Below are 25,788 nucleotides of genomic sequence, written 5' to 3'. Positions count from 1 at the left end.
TATTGTGTTGTAGAATAAAACATAAACCATGTAGTTTTGTTTTTTTTTTTTGTCAAATAAACATTGGTTATTGTATATTATAACTTTATTTAGATTAAAGGTTTGCAATTTATCACTTTTATGTAACAGAAGAGTATTGTGTAGCCTCCTCCCATCCGTTGCTTGTGTGTTTTGAAATGCTGGACATATAAACATTTAATAAATATTAATTACATTAGCATTCAATATCCTTTAGATGACATATTGGGATTTTATAAACTCAGAAAAGGGTGGCAACAGAAAACCCAGTTAACAAAAATACTTCAAAATGTAATAGTTAAACTAGCAGAGAAACAAAACATGAGTATTCTTTTCCAAATATAAAGAATTGCACTTCAATGTTAGAGATTCCAACTTCTCCAAAACAGTTTGCTGGTTCATTTTAATTTAATCTACCAACTGCATTTACACTTACAACTATCCTGCACACACACAACTGTTCACACTCAAACACATACATACTTGCAACATAATACAACTACATAAACACACAAACACAGACACTGAGCATCAACGTTTTACATTCGTTTGTGCCACAATGTGGCGTATGTATTTACAAAATTAACATTTCATGTTATTGGGGCCATTTAGGTCATCCAAATGGACATTTTGTATGCGGGTGCTTCAGCATTTATATAAAATTTATATGCACATCTCTTTTCCGTTTTATGCCAGTTTAATTTTGTAGCTATTTAGTTACTGTTGTTTTTACTTTATGTAGAATTGAATGCATATAAGTTATTATGCAATTTGTATTTGAGGAAGAATTTTTCAAACCAAAAAAAATTTTTAAATAAATAAATAATTTAGTCTGATTTTTGTTACAGTCATAGTTCTTTATGTAATCTAATTTTAGCTTCAACCTAGGTGCTTATTAAACCTAAGATTTTTCATTAGTCATTGGTTATTATGTAGTCTTTTTGCAGCTTCAATTATAGGTTTCCATGTTTTTCAATGATAGCTTTAATCACAGGTCTTTAAGTAGTTCAATCTAAGCTCTAAATAGTCCTTTTTGGGCTTCAATTGTAGTTTTTTTATGAACAATTTGTAGACCCGGTCGTAGGTCTTCGTGTAGATACAATTTAGCTTCAATCGTAGGTCTTTCCGTTGGTCAATTTGAACTACAACCGTATGTCTAATTCCAGCTCCCCCCGTACGCCCTTATGTTTCTCAGTCTTAGCTTTAATTGTAGGTCTTAATGCTGACCAATTTTAGCACCAATAATAGGACTTTCTATAAATTTTAGCTTCAATCGTAGGTCTTAATGTTGTTCAATTTTAGGTTGAGTCGTAGGTAATTATTTAGTTAAATTAAATCTTGAATCGTAAGTCCTTCCGCCTAATATCTAAAATCCCAGGTCTGTATATTGTTCAATTTTACCTTCAATCATTAGACTTTATGTATCTAAATTTTAGCTTCAATCTTAGGTCTTTATGAAACCAATTTTAGCTTCAAAAGCAAGTCTTTATGTTGTACAATTTTAGCTTAGACTTTCTCTTATCTTATTTTAACTCCAATCCTAGGTCTTTATGTTGTCCAATTTTAGCTTCAATCTTAGATCTTTATATTGTCCAATTTTAACTTCAATCGAAGGTATTTATGTTGCTCAATTTTAGGTTCAATCTTAGGTCTTTAACTTTAGCTGCAATCTTGGGTTTTTATGTTTCTAAAGTTTAGCATCATTACTTGGTGACTATGTGGTTCAAATTTTGCTTCAATCGTAAGCCTTTATGATGCTCAATTTTAGCTTCAATCATAGATCTTTATGTCGCTCAATTTTACCTTAAATCGAAGGTCTTTATGTTGCCCAATTTTAACTTCAATCGAAGGTCTTTGTGTTGCTCAACTTTAGTTTCAATCCTGGGGGTTCATGTTTCAACAATTTAGCATCATTATTTGGTGTTTATGTGGCTTAAATTGTGCTTCAATCGTAAGTCTTTATTTTGCTCAATTTTAGCTTCAATCGTAGATATTTATGTTTCTAAAGTTTAGCTTCAATCGAAGGTTTTATGTTGCTCAATTATAGCTTCAATCGAAAGTCTTTATGTTGCTCAATTTTAAACTCAATTGAATTTTATCTTCAATCGAAGGTCTGCATGTTGATCAATTTTAATTTCAATCGAAGGTCTTTATATTGCTCAATTTTATTTTCAATCTTAGGTCTTTCTGTTGGTAAATTTTAGCATCATACTTTGGTGTTTATGTGGTTAAAATTTTGCTTCAATCGTTAGTCTTCATGTTGCTCAATTTTCACTTCAATCGAAGGTCTATATGTTGCTCAATTTTAGGAGCAATCTTGGGTCTTTGTGTTGCTCAACTTTAGTTTCAATCATGTTTCTAAATTTTAGCATCATTCTTTAGTGTTTATGTGGCTTAAATTTTGCTTCAATCCTAAGTCTTAATGTTGCTCAATTTTAGCTTAAATCGAAGGTCTTTATGTTGCTCAGTTTTAGCTTCAATCGAAGGTCTTTATGTTGCTCAATTTTAACTTCAATCAAAATTATTTCTGTTGCTCAATTTTATTTTCAATCTCAGGTCTTTGTGATACTCAATTTTAGTTTCAATCTTAGGTCTTTATGTTGCTAAATTTTAGCATCATTTGTTGGTGTTTATGTGGTTCAAATTTTGCTTCAATCGTAGGTATTTATGTTTCTAAATTTTAGCTTCAATCGAAAGTCTTTATTTTGCTCAAGTTTAGTTTTAATCTTAGGTCTTTGTGTTGCTCAATTTTTGATTCAAACTTGGGTCTTCATGTCTCTAAATTTTATCATCATTGTTTGGTGTTTATGTAGTTTAAATTTTGCTTCAATCGTAAGTCGTTATGTTGCTCAATTTTAGCTTCAATCGAAGGTCTTTATGTTGCTCAATTTTAACTTCAATCGAAGGTCTTTGTGTGGCTCAATTTTAGTTTTAATCTTAGGCATTTATGTGGCGAAATTTTTGCATCATTCTTTGGTGTTTATGTGGTTTAAATTTTGCTCCAATCGTAAGTCTTTATGTTGCTCAATTTTAGCTTCAGTCGAAGGTCTTTATGTTACTCAATGTTAACTTCAATCGAAGGTCTTTATGTTGCTCAATTTTAAATTCAATTTGTGTGGCTCAATTTCAGTTTCAATCTTAGGCATTTATGTGGCTAAATTTTTCATTCTTTAGTGTTTATGTGGTTTAAATTTTGCTTCAATCGTAAGTCTTTATGTTGCTAAATTTTAGCTTTAATCGTAGGTGTTTATGTTTCTAGACTTTAGCTTCAATCAAAGGTTTTATGTTGCTTAATTTTAGCTTCAATCGAAAGTCTTTATGTTGCTCAATTTTAGTTTCAATCTTAGGCTTTGTGTTGCTCAATTTTAGATTCAATCTTGGGTCTTCATGTTGCTAAATATTAGCATAATTCTTTAGTGTTTATGTGGTTCAAATTTTGCTTCAATCGTAAGGCTTTATGTTGCTCAATTTTAGCTTCAATCGAAGGTCTTTACGTTGCTCAATTTTAACTTAAATTGAAGGTCTTTATGTTGCTCAATCTTAGGCTTTGTGTTGCTCAATTTTAGTTTGAATCTTAGGCATTTATGTTGCTAAATTTTCGCATCATTCTTTGGTGTTCATGTGGTTTAAATTTAGCTTCAATCGTAATTCTTTATGTTGCTAAATTCTAGCTTCAATCGTAGGTATTTATGTTTCTAAAGTTTAGCTTCAATCAAAGGTTTTATGTTGCTCAATTTTAGCTTCAATCGAAGGTCTTTATGTTGCTCAATTTTATTTCCAATCTTAGGGGTTTATGTTGGTTAATTTTAGAACCATACTTTGGTGTTTATGTGGTACAAATTTTGCTTCAATCGTAGGTCTTTATGTTGCTCAATTTTAGCTTAAATCGAAGGTCTGAAGTTGCTTAATTTCAACTTCAATCAAAGGTCTTTATAGTGTTAAATTTTAGTTTCAAACTCAGGTCTTTATGTTGCTAAATTTTAGCATCGTTCTTTGGTGTTAATGTGATGCAAATTTTAGCTTCAATCATAGGTCTTTATGTTTTCTAATTGCCAATTCAATCGTAGGCCTTTATATTGTTAAAATTTAGTTTCAATCGTTGGTCTTTATGTTGCAATTCAATCGTGTGTCTTTAAGTTGTTAAATTTTAGTTTCAATCGAAGGTCTTTCTGTTGCCTAATTTCAGCTTGAATCGAAGGGGTTTATGTTGTCCAGTTTTAGTTTTAGTCATAGTTCTTTATGTTGGCAATTTAAGCGTCAATCTTAGGTCGTTATGAAGATCAAAGTTAGCTTCAATCGTAGGTCTTTACATTCTAAAATTTCAGCTTCAATCGTAGATTTTTTTTTATTTTAATTTTAAACTTCAAGTTATTAATTTTAGATGCAATTGCAGGTCTTTGTTGTATCCATTTGTAGATTTAAATGCAGGTTTTTGTATGATCCATTTGTTGATGTTCATGCTGTTCAATTTTAGGTTTATTACTAGATCTTTATATTGTCAAATTCTAGTATCTATTTAGCTTCAATCGCAGTCCAATTTTAGCTTCAATCGTAGATCTTGACTAGCAATTACCAATGTTTTGAATAAATTTATATTGCACAAATGTTTCAAAATAAAAACTAAACATTTAAAAAAAACACTAATTTTTAAGTCATGCACCCAATATATGTTGTTCAGTTTTGGTCTTTATATTGTCAAATTTTAGTTTAAACCACAGCTTCAGTCGTACTTGTTTATGTTTTCCATTTGTAGTTTCAGTTGTAGCTCTATTATAAAATATTGAACATTTCTTTACCCAACTTACCAATTATACTGAAGGGAAACTTTCCCAGGCCACAGAATTTACCAATCAATGGTGAATGTTCATCTCTGCCATCATAAACAGCCAGCCAGTCATAAGGACAATGTTCATTGCCCGAGCCAATGGGTCGAATGGGACAAGTCATTACATTTTCACATCTGTAAGACAAACAAAAAAAAAATAATATTGTTAAAATATTATAAAAATTCGAAAAGAGTTACACATAGATCGGAAACTCTCCTGTCAAAAACCTAACTCAGTTGTCAAAATCCTAAGTGGTGAGAATGTATTAATAAAAAAAAACTATAAGAAAACAAAAAAACAAACTCGTAAATGTGATAATTTGAGTAATTGTTTTGTTTGGTATTTTTCTAGTTTCCTATCTCTGTATATTTCTCTATGGTTACAGTATTAGTCCTATATAAATACAGATAGAAGGGAAGCTAGAAAAAAGCTCAAACAAAAAAATTACTCTAAATAACCACACTACGATTGTTCTGTTAGCTTTCAGAACTGTTTTTGACAACTGAGTTAGGTCTTTGAGAAGAGAATTTTCAATATGTGTGTATTTATCTATAATATAATCCCTTTATGAAAGGCTTTTATATAAAGTGTAAAAAAAGTAGAAATTTGATTTTTCTGTAGACATGTTGCATTTTGATTTGTTGACACACGTTAATGAGCACACATTTGCCAACAACAAACTTAATTAAATTATGAAAAAATTTCAAAAATAATTAAATAAGATTGCAGTAAATGTAAGCATAAATTCAAGGGAAACATTTTAATGTACCGTTATAAAAATTGTATAAAAAAAATCTAGAATTTGGCCTCATTAACGACCATGAATTTTTGAACAAAAGTAACAAAAAAGAAAGCATTCAAGTGATTAAATTGTGATGTGCTGGCGATTTCGATAATAATTATGGTACTTTAACCTTCAACTACTAGCCAATGGCAGCAAACAGAATTCACAACATCATCGTTATCATTATTACAGCCACCACCATCACCTTCATCAGGAGCAACTACTCCATCAGTTATACCAGCAGCATCATTACGATGATTTTCATTTTGCTGCAAAGCAATAGCAAATCACAAAAGATGGCAGCGGTAATGGTGGCATTTTAACCTGCTGTTACTGGCAATGGACAGAATTAATAAATGAACGAACGAACGTAGAAATAAATCGAGATGATGAAACAATTTGTATTGCTGTTGCTGTATCTATTTGTTCCGCAGCAACATTTCGTTGTTCTGTTTGCCTGTGATTCTAATGATAACGTTAATGATAATGACTGGATGAGGATGAACTGCAGATAGATGATGATAATTATTTTTTTTTTTTTTTTTTTGTTTGGTATGTCTGTTTGGTTGTGGTTGGGTTGGCAGGTTTCTGCTGATGCTAGTGAGTGAATAATGTTGATGATGATGCTGTTGAAATATTTCTACGAACTTTATTATTATGCCGGCAAAAAAATTTAAGCTCATACACAGATACATTAACGAGAATGATTATAAAATGGTCCAGCAAAATTTTTATTTTTCAGCTTTATTTTTTTGCAGCAGCATATTTTGTTCTAAATTTCATTTAAATAATTGATGATGAAAGCAGATATGGGCAGAGAATACAAGGAACTGTACAGTGGGGCAGAATAAAAGTTTTTTACAAACTAGATTAGAATTTCAGAAGATTTATGGCAACATATTCATGGAAAAAATTGTGAGATAGGTGAAATATATTTTCCTTTATTTTACCAAAAGTACCACTGTGCACTCTTGTGTTAGAGATTTTTTTGTCAAAAAATTTGTTTGCTAACAAAATATAGCTGCTGCTGTTGTTGCTACATTGTTACATAATTAAACTTAAAAACCGTGTTAACAATTATTTGAATTGAATTATGATTTATGATAAAAATAATGATGGCGCATATAATTTTATGATGTAAATTTTGCACATTTATTATGAAATTGAATTAAAATGTTGGCAATAAGAAGACAAATGAAATGAAATATGACAACAAGGGTAATTTTATAAAGAAAATTCTAGACTCAAATTCAAAAGCCAAAACCGACTTAAAATTCCAAGTCTCTATAAAGGTCAATCGTAGCTCTTTTCAAAGTCAAATTTCAGCTTCAAATGTTGGTCTCTTCAAAGTCAAATTTTAGCTCCAATCGTAGGTCTTTTTAAAGTCAAATTTTAGCATCAATCGAAGGACTTTTTAGAGTACAATTTTAGCTTCTATCGTAGATCTTTTTAAAGTAAAATTTTAATTTCAATCGTAGGTCATTTTAAATACAAATTTTAACATCAATTGTAGACATTTTAAAAGTAAAATTTTAGCTTCAATCGTAGGTCTTTTTAAAGCCAAATTTTAGCTTCAATCGAAGGACTTTTCAAAGTCAAATTTTAGCATCGAACGTTGGTCTTTTCAAAGTCACATTTTAGCTTCAATCGTGGATTTTTTCAAATTCAAATTTTAGCATCAAACGTTGGTCTTTTTAAAGTCAAATTTTAGCTTCAATCGTAGGACTTTTTAAAGTCAAATTTTAGCTTCAATCGTAGGTCTTTTTAAAGTCAAATTTTAGCTTCAATCGTGGGTCTTTTTAAAGTCAAATTTTATCTTCAATAGTGGGTCTTTTCAAAGTCAAATTTTATCTTCAATCGTAGGTCTTTTCAAAGTCAAAGTTTAGCTTCAATCGTAGGTCTTTTTAAAGTCAAATTTTTAGCCTCAATCGTAGGACTTTGTAAAGTCAAATTTTAGTTTCAATCATAGGTGTTTTTAGACTCAAATTTTAACTTTGAGCTTTAATTGTAGGTCTTTTTAAAGTCAAATTTTAGCTTCAATCGTGGGTCTTTTTAAAGTAAAATTTTAGCTATAATCGTAGAACTTTTTAGAGTCAAATTTTAGTTTCAATCATAGGTATTTTTAGACTCAAATTTTAGTTTCAATCATAGGTATTTTTAGACTCAAATTTTAACTTCAATCGTAGATCTTTTTAAAGCTAAATTTGAGCTTTAATCGTCGGTCTTTTTAAAGTCAAATTTTAGCTTCAATCGTCGGTCTTTTTAAAGTCAAATTTTAGCTTCAATCGTGGGTCTTTTTAAAGTCAAATTTTATCTTCAATAGTGGGTCTTTTCAAAGTCAAATTTTATCTTCAATCGTAGGTCTTTTCAAAGTCAAAGTTTAGCTTCAATCGTAGGTCTTTTTAAAGTCAAATTTTTAGCCTCAATCGTAGGACTTTGTAAAGTCAAATTTTAGTTTCAATCATAGGTGTTTTTAGACTCAAATTTTAACTTTGAGCTTTAATTGTAGGTCTTTTTAAAGTCAAATTTTAGCTTCAATCGTGGGTCTTTTTAAAGTAAAATTTTAGCTATAATCGTAGAACTTTTTAGAGTCAAATTTTAGTTTCAATCATAGGTATTTTTAGACTCAAATTTTAGTTTCAATCATAGGTATTTTTAGACTCAAATTTTAACTTCAATCGTAGATCTTTTTAAAGCTAAATTTGAGCTTTAATTTAGGTCTTTTTAAAGTCAAATTTTAGCTTCAATCGTGGGTCTTTTTAAAGTAAAATTTTAGCTTTAATCGTAGAACTTTTTAGAGTCAAATTTTAGCTTCAATCATAGGTATTTTTAGACTCAAATTTTAACTTCAATCGTGGGTCTTTTTAAAGTCAAATTTTAGCTTCAATCGTGGGTCTTTTTAAAGTAAAATTTTAGCTTTAATCGTAGAACTTTTTAGAGTCAAATTTTAGCTTCAATCATAGGTATTTTTAAACACAGATTTTAGCTTCAATCGTAGATCTTTTTAAAGCTAAATTTTAGCTTTAATTTTAGGTCTTTTTAATAGCAAATTTTAGCTTCAATCATAAGTCTTTTTAAAGTCAAATCTTAGCTTTAATCACTGGTATTTTTAAATTCTAATTTTAGCCTCAATTGTAGGTTTTTTAAGTCAAATTTTAGATTCTTAAATTTTAGCATCACTATTTGGCTTAGAAGTTATTCTTTCTATCATATAAACTTTTTTAACATATAGAAATTCTGCTTTCCCAAAAAAAAACCTTTAAAAAGCCAAATTAGTTTAATAAAACTTCATGTTCAAACCCTTTGAAAAATACCAGCTGTATGTAGCCTTTGAGATTTTATTAGTATTTGTCTAAAGCAAGATTACAGTTCAGTGAATACAGAAAACATCAAAGAAAAATATACTTTTTTTAACACGTTTTCAGCCTAAAATAAGAAAAGCTCAACAAAAAAGTGCGTGACCAGAACAAAAAAACAAACAAAAACATGTTTATTTTTGAAACCAAACACAAGAAAATTCTGCTTATTTTTCCCTATTCTATTGCCCTTTAAAAAAAATAAAACATTTGATAAAGATTTGCTTTTAATTGATGCTAGATTTTATGGCTGCTGCTTCTACTGTGAACAAATTAATCAAAAACTGGAAAAGAAATTAAAACCGGAAACAAAATAATATGATAAAGTAAACAATATGCAATGCTTAAGAATTTTGTTATTATTTCTTCTGTATTAAAAAAAAAATCTGTTTAAAACATCCTAAAAAAAAAAGGTCTTGGCCTAAATGCGTGTTTTATTTTTATTAAAGGGCTTTTCATTGTCAAGTCTATTGTTTTGGTTGTTTTTGACTTATCTTAATTTTTTATAGACATTTTTATGTAGATAAAGGTTCTGTTCTGTTTTTTGTTTGTTTTATATTGTGTTGTTTTGCCTCTTTGTTGCTGTTATTTTTATTATTTTGACTTTTACATTTTGTTTAACATTTACGGTCTGTTTATGTGTGTTTTTGTTGGTTGTTATTTGTTTCTTTGTTTATAACTGCTGCGTTTGACTTTAAATGTTGACCTTTGTCATTAAATTATACCCTTCAGTGGCAAACCGGGAGATACCCTCCACCCAGTTTGAATTTCTTATTTAATTTGCGAGACGTGATAATATTTAAAAGATATTTTTGTTTTGAAGTTATCGAAGTGAGAAGCTAAAGTTTGAATTTAAAATTAACTATGATTAAAAGTTAAATTTGTGATTAAAAATATTGAAGTGAAAATTAAATTTGACTTTTAAAAGACTAAAATTTTACTTAAAAAAATTTTACGAATGAACCTAAAATTGGAGTTTAAAAAGACCCACGATTAAAGCTAAAATTTGACTTCAAAAATACCTAAGATTGAAGCCAAAAAAGAACATGTTATTGAAAGAATATTGATTATATAAAGACCTATGATTGAAGATACAATTGATCTACATAGAGAACTATAATTAGAGCTAAAACTGAACTACATTAGGACTAACAATTGAATCAAAAATTCAACTATATAAAGACCTGCAATTGAAAGTCAAATTGAACAACATAAAGACCTACGATTTAAGCTAAAATTGAAGTGAATAAAGAGCTACGATTGAAGTTAAAATTAAAGAGAATAAAGAGCTACGATTGAAGTTAAAATTAAAGAGAATAAAGAGCTACGATCAAAGCGAAAATTGAACTCTATAAAGAGCTACGATTGAAGATAAAGTTGAAGTGAATACAGAGCTACGATTGTAGCCCAAACTGAAGCTAAAATTGAACTCTGTAAAAACCTACAATTGAAGCTATAATTATGCTCTATAAAAACCTGCGTTTGCAGCTAAGTTTGAACTCTTTAAACTCCTACGATTGAAGCTAAAATTGAACTCTATAAAGACCTACGATTGAAGGCAAAACTGAGCTCTATAAAGACCTGGGATTGAAGCCAAAATTGAGCTCTATAAAGTTCTGCGATTGAAGCTAAAATTAAACTCTATAAAGACCTACAATTGAAGCTAAAATTGAATTCTATAAAGACCTAGGATTGAAACTAAAATTGAGCTCTATTAAGACCTACGATTGAAGCTAAAATTGAAGTCTATAAATACCTTCGATTGAAGCTAAAATTGAGCTCTATAAAGACCTGGGATTGAAGCTAAAATTGAGCTCTATAAGGACCTGCAATTGAAGCTAAAATTGAACTCCATAAAGACCTACAATTGAATCTTAAATTGAACTCTATAAAGACCTTCGATTGAAGCTAAAATTGAACTCTATAAAGACCTGCGATTGGAGCTAAAATTAAGCTCTATAAAGACCTGCGATTGAAGCTAAAATTGAACTCTATAAAGACCTGCGATTGGAGCTGAAATTGAACTCTATAAAGACCTGGGATTGAAGCTAAAATTGAACTCTATAAATACCTTCGATTGAAGCTAAAATTGAGCTCTATAAAGACCTGCGATTGAAGCTAAAATTGAGCTCTATAAAGACCTGCAATTGAAGCTAAAATTGAGCTCTATAAGAACCTGCGATTAAAGCTAAAATTGAGCTCTATAAAGACCAGCGATTGAAGCTAAAATTGAGCTCTATAAGGGCCTGCGATTGAAGCTAAAATTGAGCTCTATAAGGACCTGCAATTGAAGCTAAAATTGAGCTCTATAAGGACCTGCGATTAAAGCTAAAATTTAGCTCTATAAAGACCTGCGATTGAAGCTAAAATTGAGCTCTATTAAGACCTACTATTGATGCTAAAATTGAGCTCTACAAAGACCTACGATTGAAACTAAAATTGAGCTCTATAAAGAGCTGCGATTGAAGCTAAAATTGAACTCTATAAAGACCTACGATTGAAGCTAAAATTGAGATCTATAAAGACCTGCGATTGAAGCTAAAATTGAGCTCTATAAAAACCTGGGATTGAAGCTAAAATTGAGCTAAGGACCTGCGATTGAAGCTAAAATTTAACTCTATAAAGACCTACAATTGAATCTTAAATTGAACTCTGTAAAGACCTTCGATTGAAGCTAAAATTGAAGTCTATAAATACCTTCGATTGAAGCTAAAATTGAGCTCTATAAAGACCTGCGATTGAAGCTAAAATTGAGCTCTATAAAGACCTGCAATTGAAGCTAAAATTGAGCTCTATAAGAACCTGCGATTAAAGCTAAAATTGAGCTCTATAAAGACCAGCGATTGAAGCTAAAATTGAGCTCTATAAGGGCCTGCGATTGAAGCTAAAATTGAGCTCTATAAGGACCTGCAATTGAAGCTAAAATTGAGCTCTATAAGGACCTGCGATTAAAGCTAAAATTTAGCTCTATAAAGACCTGCGATTGAAGCTAAAATTGAGCTCTATTAAGACCTACTATTGATGCTAAAATTGAGCTCTACAAAGACCTACGATTGAAACTAAAATTGAGCTCTATAAAGACCTGCGATTGAAGCTAAAATTGAACTCTATAAAGACCTACGATTGAAGCTAAAATTGAGATCTATAAAGACCTGCGATTGAAGCTAAAATTGAGCTCTATAAAAACCTGGGATTGAAGCTAAAATTGAGCTAAGGACCTGCGATTGAAGCTAAAATTTAACTCTATAAAGACCTACAATTGAATCTTAAATTGAACTCTGTAAAGACCTTCGATTGAAGCTAAAATTGAAGTCTATAAATACCTTCGATTGAAGCTAAAATTGAGCTCTATAAAGACCTGCGATTGAAGGTAAAATTGAGCTCTATAAAGACCTGCAATTGAAGCTAAAATTGAGCTCTATAAGAACCTGCGATTAAAGCTAAAATTGAGCTCTATAAAGACCAGCGATTGAAGCTAAAATTGAGCTCTATAAGGGCCTGCGATTGAAGCTAAAATTGAGCTCTATAAGGACCTGCAATTGAAGCTAAAATTGAGCTCTATAAGGACCTGCGATTAAAGCTAAAATTTAGCTCTATAAAGACCTGCGATTGAAGCTAAAATTGAGCTCTATTAAGACCTACTATTGATGCTAAAATTGAGCTCTACAAAGACCTACGATTGAAACTAAAATTGAGCTCTATAAAGACCTACGATTGAAGCTAAAATTGAGATCTATAAAGACCTGCGATTGAAGCTAAAATTGAGCTCTATAAAGCCTGGGATTGAAGCTAAAATTGAGCTCTATAAGGACCTGCGATTGAAGCTAAAATTTAACTCTATAAAGACCTACAATTAAATCTTAAATTGAACTCTGTAAAGACCTTCGATTGAAGCTAAAATTGAAGTCTATAAATACCTTCGATTGAAGCTAAAATTGAGTTCTATAAAGACCTGCGATTGAAGCTAAAATTGAGATCTATAAAGACCTGAGATTGAAGCTAAAATTGAGCTCCATAAAGACCTACGATTGAAGTTAAAATTGAGCTCTATAAAGACCTACAATTGAAGTGAATAAAGAGCTACGATTGAAGCTAAAATTGAGCTCTATAAAGACCTGGGATTGAAGCTAAAATTGAGCTCTATAAAGACCTGCGATTGAAGCTAAAATTGAACTCCATAAAGACCTACAATTGAATCTTAAATTGAACTCTGTAAAGACCTTCGATTGAAGCTAAAATTGAACTCTATAAATACCTTCGATTGAAGCTAAAATTAAGCTCTATAAAGACCTGAGATTGAAGCTAAAATTGAGCTCTATAAGGACCTGCGATTGAAGCTAAAATTGAACTCTATAAAGACCTGCGATTGGAGCTGAAATTGAACTCTATAAAGACCTGGGATTGAAGCTAAAATTGAGCTCTATAAAGACCTGCAATTGAAGCTAAAATTGAGCTCTATAAGGACCTGCGATTAAAGCTAAAATTGAGCTCTATAAAGACCAGCGATTGAAGCTAAAATTGAGCTCTATAAGGGCCTGCGATTGAAGCTAAAATTGAGCTCTATAAAGACCTGCGATTGAAGCTAAAATTGAGCTCTATAAGGGCCTGCGATTGAAGCTAAAATTTAGCTCTATAAAGACCTGCGATTGAAGCTAAAATTGAGCTCTATTAAGACCTACGATTGATGCTAAAATTGAGCTCTACAAAGACCTACGATTAAAGCTAAAATTGAGATCTATAAAGACCTGGGATTGAAGCTAAAATTGAGCTCTATAAAGACCTGCGATTGAAGCTGAAATTGCTATTAATAGGTTTCTTACTGAATGAATTGAAGATGTTTTCGTTTTCATTTAATAACATGTAGCAAATTTAGATAAATAATAGGTATCTTAGTTTAAATTTCCCCCTTTTGTTGAGCTACAAAAGCTTTTAATTTTAAACTACTTTTTTCATTTGAAGTTATATTTTTTTTCCTTTAACATATTTTCCTTGTAATTTCCCTGAGTTTAATGTTCAATGAACACGTAGCGCATAGATAGAAGGGAAAAAGTTGAAAAGTGAAGAAAAAATCTAGAAAAAAAAGACACAGCAAAGTAAAATGAAATAAAAGAAAAGGAAATTCCTAAGTTTCTAACAAATGAAAGGACATGGGCAGCAATAGTAGGGCGAGAAAAGTAAATGGAATACAAATGATGAAACAGGCAGGACATTTGTTTGATTTTAAACTTTACATTGTTGATGTTTTATTTTCAAGATTCTCCACACACAGAATTACATACATGATTTTAAGTGTGTCTATCTATGGGTAGTTTTAAGTTAAGGGGTCGTGTTCTTTTGCTTATTTTTTATTTCCACTCTTCATTTCTTTTTAATTTTAGAGTTTTCTTTTATATATTTCTGTAGCAGTAAAACGGAAATTAATGTTTATTTCTTTAACATTTATCCTAGATTTACCCTCTTGCTTTCTAGTAAATTTCTAGAATAAGAATAAGTGCATAATGTTTTAAGATTGACAGTTAGTTAGACATGATAGCTGATAGAGATAAACAGCAACAATTGTTTTAATTTCTATTAGATTAATGCAGGTAAAAGTTAGACTAAGATTTGTTAGATAAATAAATTGGCATTACAATGTTTGCAATAGAATTTCTTTAATCAATGTTAAAAGAATTGGATTGTTACAGTTTTCAGTTGAATTAATTGCTTAAGCATTGTATATCAATCGATATTTTTTAATAAAGAAGAGATAAAGTAAACACAAATTCAAAATTAAGCAAATCAATTGATTTTTTTGATTTTTTACTCTTTTAAAGTTATTTTTAAAACAAATATTGTGAAATAAAATTGCTCTATGAATATGCAAAACAAATTGCAAACTTTCAACAACATTTTTCATTATTAATTACTAAATGTTACTTTTATTTGGTTGAAAAAGAATTTCACAATTTTGAACTCTTAAATATACATATTTAACACATACTGCCACTCAAAAAATCACATTCATACAACTATCTATCTGTACACTCAACTATTTGGAAACTTTTAGAACGCATCAATTTCAATAAACAGTTATTTAAAAGTTTTTAATGCAACCAATAAACTCAGACACTCTCATCGAAACAGACACGCAGTCATAAACTAGACAGCTGCATGAATAGACAATCAAACCACACAGAAAACAGACAGACAGACGGACGGAAGGACGGACAAACCCACTGACAGCTAGATTCACAGACAACTTCAGTCATACTCACATAAATAATTTCAAAACAAAATCATATATTTTTGTTATAGATTTTTTTTTTGTTAAGGAAAATTGTCTGGCATTTGTTTTCTCTCCTTACATATACTCTGTTTTTCACTCAAAAACAGTTTGGTAAAATACTTTTCCTGTTACGTTAAAAATATCCGAATCTGTATAATGAGATGCGAAATGAAATCATAAAAATATGTAAAAGTTTTATTTGTTTTTTTTTCACAGATAAATATAAAAATATAACAGCATAACGAAAGCAAAGTTTTATGTGCAAAACAGAAAGATAATTTCTTATTTTATATAAAATTTTATTGATAAATTTTTGGGTTAAAAAAAAAATAAAATCATTTTACGATGGCAAATACTTAATAAATGGAATCAAAAAGGTCTTTGGTAAAATAATAAGTTTTAAATTGTTGCAATTAAAATATAGCAAAAAGGGAGAAAAAGTTACGATTTGTATAAGCAAATGATAGATAGAAGATAAAAAATCAAGCCATCAATTTAACATAATTAAAATTAAAAATAAATATTTGTGTTAATAATTCCCAAACAGTTTATGAGAATTTTATTATAAGAGATCTAAGAAAACATAAAAAAGCAAGCAAGAATCGAAGTCCCCAGATAACAAAGCATAATTAGGTGAAACCATAATTCTTACTTCGTTTAATACCGTAGTTAGCCGACCGAGAGCCGAAGCATTTATCTCGGCGAATTGTAGTCAAAGACAATAAGTTGTAATTATCCCATGAGAGCTAAAAAGTTTATCTCCTCGGATTTCATCCATAATTTATCATTGGACGACCGAAAGCCGAAGCATTTTTCTAGTCGGATTGTAGTCATTCTAGTCAAATCCAATAAATTGTATTTAACCGAAGAAAGCTGAAGAATTTAACTCCTAGGATTGCATCCATGAGCTTTATTTACCCATAATTAGTCATTAGCCGACCAAAAGCCGATGCATTTATCTATAGATCCCATGAACTCATCTCCTTCGATTATACACGTTACATTTACTCTCCGATAATAAGTCGTTAGCCGACCGAGATCCGAAGCATTTGACTTGTCGGATTATAGTCATTCCAGTCAAAGCCATTAAGTTGTAGTTTGCCGAAGAGAACTGAAGAATTTGTCTCTTCGGATTGCATCCATAAGCTATATTTACTCCTAATTAGTCAGTAGCAGAAAGAGAGGCGAAACATGTATCTCTTCGGATTGTATTAATTAGCCAGCCTTAACTTATAGAGCCAACGAATATATCTGCTCGGATTGCATACGTTACATTTACTCTCACATAATTAGTAATTAGCCGACCGAGAGCCGAAGCATTTATCTCGCTGGATTGTACTTATTAACTAGTCTTAGATTATGTTGTAATTAGCCGATGAGAGCTGAGGAATTTATTTCCTCGTGTTACATCCATACGCTATCCAAAAGCCGAAGCATTTATTCACAGAGTCCATGAATTCATCTCCTCGGATTGCATCCGTTGCATTTACTCTCCCATAACAAGTCGTTAGCCGGCCGATGCCGAAGCGTTTATCTCGTAGAATACTCCATTAGAAGCTTAGTCCATTAACAATCATAATCCAAAGGTACAAGACAGCTCTGTGGTAAAGAAGAATTCAGAGGTAGCAGACCCAGGATGAAAAGAAAAACTGCATCATAAGTTTGTGAGATATATCATTTACATGTTTGGGCGATAATGCTGTTTATTTTAGCCTTAAAAGCTAGTGAAATTTTAGAATCATTCGTAGGTTTTAAAAACACCCAACTCAAGCTTCAAAGTTAGAATTTTATGATCTACAATTCTAACTAGCTTCAATTGTAGGTATATCGTACATCTTTACGAACAATTTTAGTTTAAATCGTAAGTTTTTATGTTGTACAATCATAGCCTTAATTGTAGGTCTTTACATTGTTTAGTCTATGCTTTAAGAGCAGATCTTTGAAATGTAGTTTATAGCAAAAAAAGCAGCAATCGTTGGTCTAAATATAGGGTAATTTAAGCAATTACAATCTCAATTTTAGCTTCACTCGTAGGCTGTGTGAAAGGCTTAATTAAGAAATGTAAAGATTCGGATTCGGTTGATACTAAAATTGAAATTTATAGATACCTATAATTGAAGCTAACATTTTGGCAAACGTTTTCCAATTTATGCTTAAGTCGTAGGCTTTTCTATAGCTCAAACTTAACATCCAACTACAGCATCAATAGTAGGTCTTTATATAAGGAAATTTTAACTTCAATTGCAGGTCTCTATAAAGTCCAATTTTAGTATCACTTGTAGGTCTTTACATTTTTTCAATTTATGCCTTGGACGCAGGACTTTTTACAGCCCAAATTTAGCATCAACCTTATTTTTTCCATAACAAAACTATAGTACCAATCGTAAGTCTTCATATAGGGACATTTTAGTTTTCAAAGGTCTTTATATAACTCAAATTTAACATTCATTATAGGTATTTACGTTGCTCAATTTATGATTCAATCATTGGTCTTCATAGATTGATGCTTCAGTCATATGCCTTTCAAAAGCAGTAAAATTTAACTTCAATAGTACAGCCTAAGTTTAGCCTCAATCATAGGTCTTCCTACAGCCTAAGTTTAGCCTTAATCTTAGGACTTTTTATAGCCAAAGTTTAGCTTCAATCGTAGGTCTTCCTACAGCCTATATTTAGCCTCAATCGTAGGTTTTTTTATAGCCAAAGTTTAGCTTCAATCGTAGGTCTTCCTACAGCCTAAGTTTAGTTTTAATCGTATGTCTTTTTATAACCAAAGTTATCTTTAATCGTAAGTCTTCCTACAGCCTAAGTTCAGTTTTAATCCTATGCCTTTTTATAGCCAAAGTTTAGCTTCAATAATAGGTCTTCCTACAGCCTAAGTTTAGCCTCAATCGTTTGTCTTTTTATAGCCAAAGTTTATGTTCAATCGTAGGTCTTCTTACAGCCTAAGTTTAGCCTCAATCGTAGTTCTTTTTATAGCCAAAGTTTAGCTTCAATCGTAGGTCTTCCTACAGCCTAAGTTTAGCCTCAATCGTAGGTCTTTTTATAGCCAAAGTTTAGCTTTAATCGTAGGTCTTCCTACAGCCTAGGTTTAGGCTCAATCGTGGGTCTTCCTACAGCCTAAGTTTAGCCTCAATCGTAGGTCTGTTTATAGCCACAGTTTAGCGTCAATCATAAGTCTTCCTACAGCCTAAGTATAGCCTCAATCGTAGGTCTTTTTATAGCCAAAGTTTAGCTTCAATCATAGGTCTTCCTACAGCCTAAGTTTAGCCTCAATCGTAGGTCTTTTTATAGCCAAAGTTTAGCCTCAATCGTAGGTCCTTCTACAGCCTAAGTTTAGACTCAATCGTTTGTCTTTTTATAGCCAAAGTTTAGCTTCATTCGTAGGTCTTCCTACATCCTAAGTTTAGCCTGAATTGTAGGTCTTTTTATAGCCAAAGTTTAGCTTCAATCGTTGGTCTTCCTATAGCCTAAGTTTAAGCTCAATCGTAGGACTTCTTATAGCCAAAATTTAGCTTCAATCGTAGGTCTTCCTACAGCCTAAGTATAGCCTTAATCGTTGGTCTTCCTACAGTCAAAGTTTAGCCTAAATCGTATGTCTTTTTATAGCCAAAGTTTAGCTTCAATCGTAAGTCTTCTTACAGCCTAAATTTAGAATTAATTGTATGTCTTTTTATAGCAAATGCGTAGCTTCAATCGCAGGTCTTTTTAAACTCTAATTCTGGCTTCAATCGTCGGTTTGTTTAAACTTAAATTTTAGATTCAATAGCAAGTAATTTTAAATTCAAATTTTAGCTTCTAAAATCAAATTTTAGCTTCAATCGTAGGTTTGTTTTAACTCAAATTTTAGCTTCAATCGTAGGTTTGTTCAAACTCAAATTTTAGCTTCAATCGTAGGTTTGTTCAAACTCAAATTTTAGCTTCAATCGCTGGAAATGTTAGAGTCAAATTCTAGTTTTAATCGCAGGTCTGTTTAAACTCAAATTTTAGCTTAGTCGCAGGTAATGTTAGAGTCAAATTCCAGCTTCAGTTGTAGGTCTTTTTAAAATCAAATATTAGCTTCAATCGTATGTGTTTTTAAACACCTACGATTGAAGCTGCTTTAATCGCAGGTATTTTTAAAGTAAAATTTTAGCTTCAATCGCAGGTAATGTTAGAGTCAAATTTTAGCTTCAGTCGTAGGTCTGTTTAAAGTCAAATATAAGCTTCAATCATAGTCTGTTTAAAACAAAATCTTAGCTTCAGCCATAGGTCCTTTTAAAGTCAATTCTATAGATGATAGTCTACATTTTAGTCTAGACTCTCGTGTGCTCTATCTCCTTGAGTAACGTTTAATTTTATCATTAAATTTAATCCAAAAATAAATTTCTTGTTTTAAATTTATTATATTTTCTCACATAAGATATTGTCAAAAAGTTCACAAAACTATAAAATAAATATTATTAATAATTTCGACATTATTTGGAAATCGTGTCTCAAAGTTGCTGCTTTATTTAAACTTTCCAACAAAATAAAATTTTAAAACAAATATAATGTCGAGAAAAAAAAGAATAGCAAAATAAAACGTATATAAAGACATGAATGCCAACAAAAATATGCATAGTTTAAACAAAGAAAATAACTAAGTACTTCAAACATTTTTGTTTGTTAATACATACTCGTATTGTCAAATTGCCATTGTCACTTTGCCAAAAATTTCCATAACTATGGAGTTAGAATTCTACATATAACATTTAGGAAAATATTTCATTGTTTAGGAAAAATATTACAAAATTTGTGTTTTATGTTTTAGTTTTCCTAAATTTATTTTTTGTTTTTTTCATAGTGTTGAAGATGTGACATAAGCAGTTGCTTGCAAAAAATAAAGACGTGCCAAAATGACAAATTACTGTGAACAACTAAATAAACGCTAATTTCTTGGAAACGAGAAAAAAAATAAAACTTTACTGCTTTGTTCTTCCATGTAATTTAATGTCTTTTTTTAACGTCTGCCAGTAACATGTGTACTTTTTTTATTTTCGTTTTTTTTTGTATTCTGTTTTATTTCAGTTCATGTCATTTGTTTACGCCAACAGATAACATTTCAGTTATTAACCCTATAAGTACAATGTACTTTTTGTTTGTATATTGTATATCAAAGCTGCATAGCAAACAGATAAATAGCTATAAACATAGCTATTTATCTCTTTCTAAATGTTTATTAACACCTAAAACCAAATGTCAAGTTGGCCTAAATGTCATAAGGCTGCATCCGGTTTTCTTCTAAAAAATTGAATTTTTTTTTGTTCTTTCGCCAGTCTTGAAAAGAGGTAATAATTTCTGCAACAATAAAAAATATTGAATTTGTTCAAAACCCTAATTCCTTTTGTTTCTTTATTTCAATCTTTTCCTATTGGGGTTTTATTTCGAGTAAATAAAATAAATACCTATATTTATTTTATTTACGGATCAAGGTGATTTTCTCTCCAGCATTCCAACCACCACTTTCTGAGCTAAACATTTGGTCCCATCGAACCAGATTGGAAATCACTTTGTTCTCTTGCTGTTGCTTTTGGATTCATCTCTACAAACAAACATCATTACAACAAACAACATTGCTCTTCATCAACTAACAAACAATAAGGTACGTTTAGTATTTTGTGCATATTAGTTAGTGAGTGCATTTCAGTACGTTCGGAACAATTTTGTTGTTTTTTTATTTTACCATTTTTTTGAAACCACAACGTGGTATTTTCAATAAAATAAATCAAAATTAAAAAAGAAAACATCCTTCAAACATAAAGCGCAAAAAGAAAATATTAAATAAAAAATCAATTAAAGTGAAGATTAAATATAAATCAGAGCCAAAGTAGAACGGCGCAAAATATAATTATTTGGGACAAAACGAAGAAAATAAAACCAAATTGCAAACAGAAAAGAAAACGAAGACAAACAAAGAGGAAGAAAAATAACCAAAATTTTGTCCAAATTTATGAAGTTCGTTTTACACCAGCCAGTCATCTCTAATTTAATTATCGCCGAACGGAGGTTTTCATCAATCGTAAGTGATTCTGGCATTAAATTTTCAATCGTTCGTAAATCATAACATACGAAGTGTAGGGTATACTACGATTTTCGCGCTGTTATTATTCGGTCATATGTTTCCTTATGCATGAATGTATGTTTATTTTTCCCCTTTTTCAGCTTTACCCATATTTTCCCCTTTTCTCAGCTTTACTCATAAAATATAAATTCCGTTTCTCCTTAAAATTTGTTCCCCTTCAATTCGTTTTATTTTCCTATTCCTTTATTTCCCCTTAGTTCCAATTTGTTCATTCCAATTTTTAATTTTTTTTTCTTCACATTTTCCCCTAGTTAAATTCCTTATATTACCCCTTAATCATCTTGTTTAAATTTTATTTCCATTTTACACACTTTTTATATTTAACATACTCTTCAATAGTTAAGAATCTCTTAAGTAATATACTAGATTGATCTCTTTTACATCGTTTCCCATTCTTACTTACTCCAATTTTCTCCTACTCATCATAATTGCATTTTTCTCATTCCAACGTATCAGTGTTGCCGAGAAGTATTTATAGTTTTACACAAATATAAAGTTGGTTTTATAAATCACAAAAAATTGTTCTACTTTCGTTATATTTTTTGATATCAAAAATTTAATTTTCAAATAATTACCTTTGTAATTTATAAAATTCTTTTAAAAAAGTCGAAAAGACATTTTTTGTTTGTAATTGCTACGAATTTAATGAGAAAAAAGAAGCTTTATCTATATTTGAATATATATTGAATATCTTTTATAAAGTTTCTTTAGGTTTCTAATTATATTGAAAGTTTTTATAAGAAAAATAAAAACCAGCTTATTTAAAATAGCACCACGGCAACTCCGTTTTGTTTATACATACTTTCCATTGCTTTATTAAAGAACATCAACAAGGAAAACGATACAATAGGCGAGTTCCTTAAATTCTTTCGAAAGAAAAAAAAAAAATTTAAGGAAAATAAAATTGTATTTATAAATCCACAAATTAATTTATTTCAAAAATAAAATAATTTCTCATTTTATGCAATTTCGATTCGATAATTCTCAAAATATTACATTCAACTTTATACCTACTATTTTTATAATATATGATTTATTATATATTATATTGAAAAATAAAAGAGAAAATATAGTTTTCAATAAAGGTTATTAACCATTTATTTGATTCACTCCAATTATTCGGATGATTGTATTTATTTGATTTGATTTTAATTAATTTTATTTTATTTTCCCTTGTTTTTTCTACTTCATTTAATATAATTTTTTTTCCTATAATATTATTATTCAATTTGTATTTAAATTTAAAAAGAAAGAAAAAAAAGAAAATCTTTTCTACACTTGAATCTCCTTTTGTGTTGTATGTTTCTGTTTTGTTGATAAAAGCTAAGCGAACAAGCCTATTATTTGCAAAACATTCCAGTCATATTATTTCTACTTCCAATAAATAAGAGGTCAATGAACTTGGTTGGTGTTTTACATAGTCAACAGCTGATCGTCTATACAGAACACTAAACGAATGCAAACATTTTATCACTCAGAGGTTCGAATGTATGAATTCACCATTTTATGATTGGATAATTTTTTCTTGTGAATCTATTACAATATATAATTTGTAGAATAACAATTATTTGCGTAGATATTTCCTATATATATTCGTGTAAGAGATAGTTCTATATCGTTTTTCTATTTACATACGGGTACGGTTTCGTTTGTTTTTTTTTCTTAATCTGGATTTTCATAAGGTAATCTTAGTTTTCCACATTTACCTTTTACTGCGTTTTATACTCACTTTTCAAGTTTCCATTAATAAAATTTCATAATGTCGTTGGATCAATTCATTCGCTTAGCCGATAGCATTGTTGAGTTCGAAGCTGACCTAAACGATAACAGATATCCTTTGACAACACATCATGCACTCGAAGTGCATCGTTTCGAACTAAAGTCGCTTTGGAATCGAATTAGGATAGCTTACGAACAGTTCTTAGCTGAGGCTGAAAAGGAAACTAATGAGGGAGAGGATCCAATTGATATAGAATCATTTAAGCAAAAGTATAAAAGCACTTACACTACATATTGCAATTGTTTGACAAAAGTGGGCCAGATGTCTGACGATCTTCGTGACAAGCAAGTCTCAAGTCCGGAAGTGGTGACACGTCCAACCGATCTTTCCGCTATACGCATCTCTTCTCATGATGTTATCCCAAATCCTATTCCTTCCGTATCTCATAGTTTTCACTTGCCACCTGTTGAGATCGAAACATTTCATGGTGACTATGCTTCATGGCCTACCTTCCGGGACATGTTTACCGCGATTATGTCCAACTCTAGGGCCAGCAATGTCGAAAAATTGTTCTTTTTAATGCAGAAAACAACAGGTGAGGCCAAAGAGATTGTTCGAAAAAGTCCTTTAACAAATCAAGGTTTCGACTTGGCATGGAAAAACCTATGTTTGCGATATGAGAACCGGAGAGTATTGGTTAATGGTCAGTTGAAGATCCTCTTCAACCTAAAACCAATTCATTCCGAATCAGGCACCGCTCTCAAACAATTGCAAAGAGATATAAATTCCTGTATATCTATTCTAAAACTTTACAATATTGAAGTCGCTAGTTGGGACCCTATTTTCGTATTCATATGTACGAATAAGCTTCCAGAGAATACATTGACGCTATGGGAACAACAGTTAAGCGATAAGACTGAAATTCCAAAGTGGTCAGAGTTAGACCAATTCCTGACTAATCGCTACCGGACCTTGGAATCTGTCACAGAGATTCGTGGTTCAAGTTCTACCAAAAGCAATGATCAAAAACCAAAAAATATGTCCAGTTCCATTTCTAATAAAAAAGTTCATAGCTTTCAAGCAAAAGTGTCCACTCCTAAGTGTCAGTTGTGTCCAAAAGAAACCCACACGATTCGTAAGTGCGCCAAATTTTTAAAAATGAGTTATCAACAACGCCTGGAAGAAATCAAAAAGGAGGGTTTGTGTCTGAATTGTTTTTCGAAAACGCACAGTGTAAGAAATTGCACTAGTAAACATAGTTGCTTTAAATGTCAAAAAAGACACAACACTCTTCTTCATAAGGATGTTGATAACTCTAATTCCTCTCAACAAGGTCCAAGTACCAGTAGTTCAGCACTCAAACCTACCTCGGCTCCCTATTATCCTTCTAATTCTGGTCCAATACAGTCCACTAATGATTCCACTTCTGGCCGAGTTCAATCTTGTTTTGCTTCTAATTCAAAGTGTGTTCTACTGGGAACAGCTTGGGTGTACATTTTACATTTGGGCACAAAATATCAGGTACGGGCATTGATAGATTCTGGGTCAGAAGGAACGTTTATTTCTGAGCGACTTCTGAATACCATTAAACTTCCCTCACAGCCTAATAATGCACAGATTTCTGGGTTGAATAACACAGTTTCTGCAAAAGTTCAACGTCAATGTTCTATTGTTGTGGGTTCTAATATAAATAGCGACATCTCCATTTCAGTCACAGCTCTAGTGGTTCCTCACTTGTCCAATAACCTCCCTTCTCAAAGCTTTTCTCATTCGAAATTTTCGAGCCTTCCTGATATTCAATTGGCAGATCCAAAGTTTTATTCAAGTTCGAAAATAGATATGTTGATTGGCGGTGACGTGTTTCCATTAATTGTTCGTTCAGGGATTATACATAATGTATGTGAATCTCTTTTAGCCCAAGAAACCGTTTTCGGATGGATTCTTACCGGGCCGGTTACACGTCAGTCCAATACCAATCTTACAATTGCTTCTCATTTTTGTGAAATTACTTTGGACAAGGCCATTTCGCGCTTTTGGGAGGTGGAGAATCTTCCTAAGAAGAACTTTATGTCTCCTTCTGACAGGGCATGTGAAGAACTATATTTTCAAACGACGAGTAGAAACTCAGATGGTCGTTACATAGTTTCGTTACCCTTTAAGGAGGGTTTTCCAGATAGTCCGAGCATTGGTCATTCTCGATCCAGTGCGATGGCACAATTTCTTCGAAATGAGGCTAGGCTAATTCGAAATGCTGACCTTAAATTCGAATACGACAAGGTTGTTCGGGAATACGAAGAACTTGGTCATATGACCAAAGTCAGTTCTTCAAATCTCTCTGATAATTCTAAGGTATATTACCTTCCACACCATGCAGTCGTTAAACCTGATAGCCTCACTACAAAGGTCCGTGTAGTGTTTAATGCTTCGTCTCCTTCTTCCAATGGACTCAGTCTGAATTCTGTCCTTCATGTAGGTCCTATTCTGCAAAATGACCTTACTTTACTAATTCTAAGATGGCGATTCTTTAAGTTTGTTTTCAATGCAGATATTCAAAAAATGTATCGGCAGATTTTGGTTGATCCGAAACACACTTCGTATCAACGAATTCTATTTCGTGATAGTCCGAATGGTCCAATATGTGACTATGAATTGAAAACGGTAACCTTTGGTGTGAATTGCGCGCCATATTTGGCGATTCGTACACTTCTACGACTAGCAG

The 25,788-nt window shown here is 31.2% G+C and overlaps 1 protein-coding gene across 1 annotated transcript in view; it reads right to left on the bottom strand.

The window, feature by feature from the left end:
• Positions 1 to 25,788, bottom strand: part of LOC135960448 (uncharacterized) — a 249,771-nt gene that overhangs the window by 26,862 nt on the left and 197,121 nt on the right. Inside the window, exon 6 of the mRNA XM_065511741.1 lies at positions 4,824 to 4,978. Within this exon, the coding sequence (XP_065367813.1) occupies positions 4,824 to 4,978 (155 nt within the window). The remainder of the gene's footprint in view (positions 1 to 4,823; positions 4,979 to 25,788) is intronic.

The sequence above is a fragment of the Calliphora vicina genome, chromosome 5, assembly GCF_958450345.1.
Source record: "Calliphora vicina chromosome 5, idCalVici1.1, whole genome shotgun sequence".
NCBI lineage: Eukaryota > Metazoa > Arthropoda > Insecta > Diptera > Calliphoridae > Calliphora > Calliphora vicina.
Note: the sequence above shows the minus strand (reverse complement) of the source record. Positions and strands in the feature narration are given on the sequence as shown.